The following is a 7581-nucleotide window of genomic DNA, read 5'->3' as shown; positions in this document are numbered from 1 at the left end:
ATTTTGCTAGGCTGTGCCACAAATCGGACACACTATCCATCTATGGACGCGTCCGCAGACATTGGTACGGGAGCCGGCTATCCAACACTGATATGGAAGCTTCGTCCCCATGCATTACTGGTTGAAGTTGATTGCGCAATTTGGGTAGCAACTATCCATTCCAATTCCGTCAAGACCACCCGCATCAGCAATAAGGACAAAGCGAGTGATTAACCGATCCAACAAAAGAGCTGCCCAAGAAATTTAGAAGGGGGTTTCGAGAAAAGAAGTGGGAGCACGAGAAGGAGAAGCGAGAAGGGGTGGCGACCAAGATGAAGGAGAGGTTCGATGACATCTTGACGAAGAAGTAGGATGGATGTGTTGTGCGCTATGACATGAAGGAGGAAAAAAGATGAAGAGGTTTAACATCTTGATGATCACAATTAAGAAGAAGATCAAGCTCAAAGACAAGCCGGTGTTGTGTTCCGATAAAGACGGGGCAGGAGAGTATAGTATCGCAGCACGGGGTGCTCTGTGAGCTGGCCACATCGGTGTCCACCGGATATTCCGTGTGTAGTACCGACACAAGAAAAAAAGGAAAAAAAAATAGAAGAAGAGAGATGTATGATCATGGTTTATATTCTCTTCATGGGAGTGCCTGTTTTCGGGACGCTTCTGAGTGAATACCTTTTTACCGAAAAAGGGTTTCCCCCGCTTTGTTACAAAGCAACCAACCGAACCATACATGGATAGGTGCTGGGGCGAAAGCAGCACAGTCACGCCCAAAAGAAACGACAGAGAAAAGCAAAAGAAAAAATGCCAACAACGGCGGATCAACAAAAACGAAGAAGCCTCGTGATCGCAGCACCCATCAGGATCTTCCACTAGACTCCAGGACTCCGAAGCGCCGGCACCTATCAACACCTCCAAGAAGGATCGCGACGATGACGACGCTACTGCCAAGGATTTCCCCCGGTACACGACGAGGCGAGAGGAAGGGTAGCCCCGGCGCCCTCCCGGAAGGTCAGGTGGCACCCACAGGCGCCACCGCGCCGGTGTTGGCCATGCCGACAGGGGTTTCCCCCGATCCCCACCCGCACCTCGGGCGCCCCAGAGCCTGCCACCAAACCAACCACCACCATGCCCCAACGCGGTCATGAGGCCCCCACGGTGTCTCACCACGGCACCGCGAAGTGAGGGCAGCACGGCGAAGAATCAGAGCCGGGACTAGGGCATCAGCACCGTCAGCACGCGGGAGGGCCCCACCTCCATCGTCCGCGACGGTAGCCGTCCGGACGCAATAGCAGGAGCACACCAGGCCCATGGGCCCATAGGCCCGGCCGAGCCCTCGTGGACCCATAAAGCTCCCACCTTCGCGCTGCAGCCGGCACGCCGTCGGTGCCACCGCCCCAAATCCGATCCGCTCCTCCTCCTCACCGCGTCGCAGGCAACGAGGCCATGCCCGGGGGGCGGCCCGCTAGGACCCAGATGGGGCCCTAAGGGCCCAGATCTGGGCCGGGAACGCGCTGCCGGCCAACCAGCGCTTCCAGGCCGCCTCGCCGCCAAAGGACGGCGCCATCACCGCGACGGGCCGCCGGGCCGCCGCCAGCCCTGACCCTGGGTCAGGAGGTGCGCGCGCGGGGTAAGGAAGGACCCGCCGCCGCCAACCCGCCCGGCCAGATCCGGGGGCTCTGCCGGCGGCGGCAGGGGGAGGAGAGGTGAGCGGGAGGAGCCGCCCCCCCCCCCCCCCCCGGGAGGCGGCGCGAGCGCGGGGTCGGGGGAGGGAGGCAGGGGCGGAGCTGGGCCCCGGGCACCCAGGGCCCAGGCCTGGGGCGTGGAATTTTTACTAGCCTAGTATATATGTATGATTTTCTGCAGGCCCGGGGTGCAGAGCCCAGTAAAACGAAGGCCCAGAGCGGCATTAGCTGTCTCACCTCGTGAAACAGACGCACGAGCACGAGGAGACTTCTCTCGGAAAAAAAAGAGCACGAGGAGACCTCCAACTCGCGCACGCACGCAACAGGAAAATAGGAAACTGACGGACGCACGCACATCACGAATCTTCAGGAGACGCCAGCGATCGCGAGGCCGCCGCCGATCTAACGCGCACACGACGCACGCAAGATCAATCTGCAGAAGTGCAGAGTCTAGACTCCAGCGCTCACGCCGGCCGCCGGCGCCGCCGTTCGCCGCTGACTCGGCTACCGCTGGACAGCTCTCCTGTGCGCAGTGTGCTGTTCGCCCAATCTACTGCTTCTTTACTGCCGTAACTTGGTATATTTTTATGCTTTCCCGGTTTCCCTTGATAGCTGATGCTTCTGCAGTTCTGCTCGTATCATGTTCTACAACGTCGGTGTGTATCAGTGTATATAAACTGCTCTTAATTTGAATGATGTGTGTATGTGTATCAAGTCATATATCTAGTGTATTGTTGAACTCAAATTGATGTAATTGCCAATTTCGTTTCATATTGTAGAAAAACAAGATGAAGAGATTTTTTTCACCGTTGTCTCCAACGAGCGTGTCCACACCTATCATTTTAGATGGAGGGAATCAAGTGACAGAGGAGGCTGAATCAACACCTGAAACTGAAACTACCATTGAAATGGGACCACCGCCTTCGACTTCAAGCGACCCACCTGCAATGTCAACTCCAGAGAGTAACAATCTTGGTAATCCCGCTGATGCCCGTGATCAATTCTGTAAAAGTGATATTGAAGCTGATCCTGGTCTTAGGAAACCAATTGAAAGCTTAGATCCGAACATTAGAGATGCTGCTAGAAGGATTTATATAAATATGGGTCCATGCCAACCAACTGATCATAAATATAAAAAAACACCCCAAGGAAATTCTTCAACGAAAAGAAGCTTTCATGCTAATTGGTTCAAGAACCATGGCGACTGGTTGGAATATAGTGTTGGTAAAGAAGCAGCCTTTTGTTTCTATTGCTTTCTTTTTAAGCAACCAAGAGCGGAAAATTATGGTATTGAGGCATTCACAAGGGTAGGATTTAGAAATTGGAAGGATGGACCTAGTGTTCTTGATACACATGTTGGTAAACATGATAGTGCTCACAATAAAGCTAGACAACAATACGAGGCTTTCAAAAATCAAAGGCAATGTGTGGCGCATGTGATGGATCGTGGTAGCAAAAAGAATGAACAAGACTATAAAGCGCGTCTTATCATTATTTTGGGTATTATTAGATTTCTTCTATTACAAGGTCATGCTTTTCGTGGTCATGATGAGAGTTCAAGCTCAAACAATAGGGGCAACTTTTTGGAGTTGATGAGTTGGTATAAGAAGAAGGATCCAATTGCTAGGAATCTTCTTGATAGTGCAGGCGGTAACCATTTGATGACTTCACATGAGATACAATTTCAGTTGTGCCAAGCTTGTGCAGAAGAGACCACCAAATCCATTATTGCTGATATTGGAGATAGAAATTTTCTTTACTTGTTGATGAGTCCAGAGATGCATCTATAAAAGAGCAAATGATTATGTTTTTAAGGTTAGTAACTTATTATTTTTTATTTTAATTGTTGTTTTGTTGATTACTAATAGTAAACCTAGTTGTTGATTGCTTGTGCCTCTTGATCTCATGTAGGTATGTCAACAGTTATGGGTACACGATCGAGAGGTTTATTCAGATTAAGCATGTTGGTGACACAAGAGCAGCTTCTCTAAAGGCAGCTTTGGATGGTATGTTTCTTGAACATGGTTTATCTATGTCTAAATTGAGAGGACAAGGGTATGATGGAGCTTCTAACATGAGAGGGCAATTTCGTGGGTTGCAAAAGTTGATACAAGATGAAAACCCTTATGCATTTTATATCCATTGCTTTGCCCATCAGTTGCAGTTAGTGGTTGTTGCTGTTGCCAAGTGTTGTTCCTCTGTAACGGATTTCTTTAACCACATAACTTTGATTGTCAACACCGTCAATGCTTCTTGTAAGAGACATGATGAACTAGCTCAACAACAACATGACAATATTGTAAGCCAATTGGAATCTGGGGAAAAAATTTCAGGAAGAGGGAAAAACCAAGCAACCAACCTTGTACGACCTGGGGATACACGATGGGGCACACATCATAAAACTTTGTGTCGCTTTCTAACTATGTGGAAATCTGTTTTGCAAGTGTTAGAGAACATTCATGATGATGCAGAAAATTTAACACAAAGAAGCACAGCAGGTGGCTTAATTTCTCAGATGGAAAGCTTCAAATTTGTTTTCATGTTGCATCTAATGATCAAACTATTGGGCAAGACTAATGAGTTGTCACAATGTTTGCAAAGGAAAGATCAAAACATTGTTCTTGCAGTGAGTTTGATCGGGGTCACATTGCAGAAACTTCAAGATATAAGAGAAAATGGTTGGGATCAGCTCTTGGAAGAGACAAATGAATTTTGTGTTAAACATAGCATTCTATTGCCAAACATGGATGATACAATACCAGCTCGAGGTCGTTCAAGGGGGCGTGGTGGTCAAATGGTAACTTATTATCATCGCTTCATATATGAATTGTTCAATGTTGTGCATGACCAAGTTATTACTGAGTTAAATAACCGCTTTGCTGAGATATCTACTCAATTGTTAAGATGCATTGCTTGTCTTGATCCAAGGAACTCATTTGCTAATTTTGATGAAGACAAACTTGTTGAACTTGCTAAGATGTACGCTGATGACTTCTCCACATATGAGATTTTGTTTGTCCTTAGAAAGCAGCTTGAAACATTCATTGCGGATGTGATAGCTAATCCAATTTTTTTGAGTTGTAATGACCTCGGTAATCTTGCTGTGAAGATGGTTCAGACTGGTAGACACATTGTTTTCCCTTTGGTATATCGCCTCATTGAGTTACATTGATTTTGCCTGTTGCAACCGCATCGGTGGAAAGAGCTTTCTCAGCTATGAGTATTATCAAGACAGAGTTGAGGAATAGGATGAGTGATGACTGGCTTAATTATAGGATGGTTTGCTATATTGAGCGAGATATATTTGCAACTACTGACGATGATGATATTGTATATCGATTTCAATCATATAGGTCTCGCAAAGGGCTTTTACCTCGTCGAAGTGGTAAGTTTTAGATTTGTATCAATGATAATTCTTTCACTTGATATCTATGCCTTCTCTTATGAAAATTTTCTTTTCATGTCTTGAAGGTGTTGGCTCTTCTTCCACCGATGATGAGGTTATGTGACGCACTGATGAAGGATTGATCTGGTACTTTTTTTATCACATATTGTTCTTTGTAGTTCTTGGCATGTTTTTATCTATTTTGTTGTACCATTAAGCATTGAGCTTAAATTCTAAATTTTTCGTGCAATTGAGACATATTTTGTATGGGGTTTCTTTTATGGTAGCTAGAAGCCTTATGGATGTTAAATTTTTTTCCTTGGGGCAAAAAAAAAATTTAGGCCGAGGGCTTGCTCCAATCCTGGCTCCGCCACTGGAGGGAGGGGAGGGTCAGAATCTTGGTTACCATGGGGAGTGAATACCTTTTTCGAGATGTATGGTTCCATGGCTGCGCATACGAGTAGGAATGATCGTGCTCTCGCCGGTCAGTGCGTTGCATACGTGTACGACGATCGTTGGCAAAGAAACCGTCCAGCCTCCGAGGCTGGCTCGCACGAAGGAGGGGTGGCGGAAAAGGCGAGGCGAAAGGTGGGGCGAGGCCTGTTGAGAGACGTGGACGGGTGTGGGTCGCATGCAGTTTCATGGCTGCTGCTTTCCATTAATAAATGCGCTAATACACTTCTAGAAAAAAAGGAAATGCAAATTCATGATGGCCCAGCGTTTACCTTTTTGCGACTATATGAGCCCACAGACCCCTTCTCCTCGATCCTCATCTCAAACCAACACCACTCTAACTCAAGCTTATCGTTCGCATCTAGCCTCTGTTTGTAGTCACTCCATCGGGTGCATCTAGCCTCTGGTGGTAGTACATTCAAATTGAGGAAGCAAAGATAGATATGCTGCTGTCAGGCGGCTTCTCCTGGGTGTACCTTGCTCTGCTGTTGGCCTTGCTCACCTTCAACTCCGTCATGGCGGTGTACCACTCCAAGGGCGACACGGCCACTGTCGCCTTCGTCGCCACCTCCTACCTCGACCTGGTGCTGCTCTTCTGCTGCCTCTGGCTCTACAACACAACGGCAGCGGGGTCGGCGTGGAGGAACCGGCTCAAGGCGTCAGTGTGGACTCTCACCACGCTGCTCACCTTCTCCTTCGCCTACATGGTCATGGGCACGGCTGGCCTCACCCTCCACGTCGCGTTGCTCGTGTGGTTCATCGCCGCGGCGACGGGGATTGGTGCCTTCTCCGCCTTCTTCGAGCAGGGCAGGTATGCCATGGCGTCTTTACTTGTCTTCCATGCACCATGCATGTCGATGGAATAGTACTGCATCGCCGCCGTATCCGCCCGCGCTCGGCGTCAAACATTCGACGTGCCCGGCCATGCGGCGCAGCGTGTCCACTTCGATCGACCGCACGGTGCCGCTCGGCGTCCTCGTCCATGCCGCTGTGCCCCGCCGTCGTACGCCCCATGTCCGCCACCCCACGACGCTCTCTTGTGCTCCTCCAAGCCACCATGCACCACGTGCCACTCGTCCCCACTCACGGACGGTGACATGGCCTCCATAGGCAGTCACTTTTGTAGCCATGAAAAGAGTAGCATGCATGTCTTCATTTCCCATATGCATATAGTACTGTATATGTTTGTGTACTGCAAATAAATTGCATTTCCTCTTTTTGTCTGCAGAATCAACCCAGCTCCGGGTGAACCCATGCTGCCGCCACCGGTGTAGCCCAGGCTCTGAATCACTACGGGGATATGCTTTTGTGATGCATTCAGACGCATGGAGTTTGCCAGGTTGTGAGCTTACGATGGAGTTCAAATACTGTTGGGTCGCCCTCGTCTTGTAAATATATTTACCTTGAAAGCATGCAAGAGTCCTTGTAGAATCGTTGTCCTTGTCCCTTCTAGGGGTGCACGCTTAGGTGTGTATGTGTGTAGTGTGCAATGTAACCGGCAACGAAATAATGAATTGCGTGGTTCAGTAACAAGCGTGTGATCTCCTATGTCTCTGCAGTCCTTTACTATTTTGAATCACACGCAAGGCGCCAAATTTCCTTGGCGCCAAATTTAGTATTCCATGCGGATTCGCCTTTATTCTGCGATAATCTATTTGGAAACGTTAGCGCCTGGCGCGCTACCTTGGGGTTGTCCCTAACTTTTTCTTCGCCTCTCTGCAGGCACACATGCATAAGTGATAAAGTGCCGACCTCTAGTTCGCACATGCATGCACCAACCTACGATTTTCAGAACTTTCCGGTGTGCACGTTCCGGTAGAAATTAATCGGTTTCACTGCATTCCGAGACGATGAATAGGAGATATCAATTTCACACCTAAGTTTCACGTGATGAAAAGGCACGTGAATGGGTGGCCAGCAGTGGTGATAGGTGCTGAGATACGCTATATGATCGGCTGATAAGGCGACCTAGCTATCCCCAGTGCTGCTGACGCCTGCAGTGCAGTGGAAAGACGTGACGAGGATCGGGTCCCACTCTAATGTGATTCTCGGCGGCCGTTTCGTGCC

At 48.8% G+C, this 7581-nt stretch overlaps 2 protein-coding genes across 2 annotated transcripts; both read left to right on the top strand.

Annotated features, from left to right (window-relative positions):
- The first annotated feature begins 1971 nt into the window (after nt 1-1971).
- On the top strand, nt 1972-5037 carry LOC123142416 (zinc finger MYM-type protein 1-like). The gene is made up of 3 exons (XM_044561341.1): nt 1972-2253; nt 2456-3438; nt 3588-5037. The coding sequence occupies exons 2-3, from the start codon at nt 2465-2467 to the stop codon at nt 4846-4848; spliced, it is 2235 nt and encodes a 744-aa protein (XP_044417276.1). The 5' UTR covers nt 1972-2253; nt 2456-2464; the 3' UTR covers nt 4849-5037.
- Nucleotides 5038-5907: 870 nt separating this feature from the next.
- On the top strand, nt 5908-6763 carry LOC123142415 (uncharacterized). The gene is made up of 3 exons (XM_044561340.1): nt 5908-6325; nt 6381-6504; nt 6743-6763. Exons 1-3 carry the CDS (start codon nt 5958-5960, stop codon nt 6761-6763), a joined length of 513 nt encoding a protein of 170 aa, XP_044417275.1. The 5' UTR covers nt 5908-5957.
- The last annotated feature ends 818 nt before the right edge of the window (nt 6764-7581 follow it).

The sequence above is a fragment of the Triticum aestivum genome, chromosome 6D, assembly GCF_018294505.1.
Source record: "Triticum aestivum cultivar Chinese Spring chromosome 6D, IWGSC CS RefSeq v2.1, whole genome shotgun sequence".
Taxonomy (NCBI): Eukaryota; Viridiplantae; Streptophyta; class Magnoliopsida; order Poales; family Poaceae; genus Triticum; species Triticum aestivum.
Note: the sequence above shows the minus strand (reverse complement) of the source record. Positions and strands in the feature narration are given on the sequence as shown.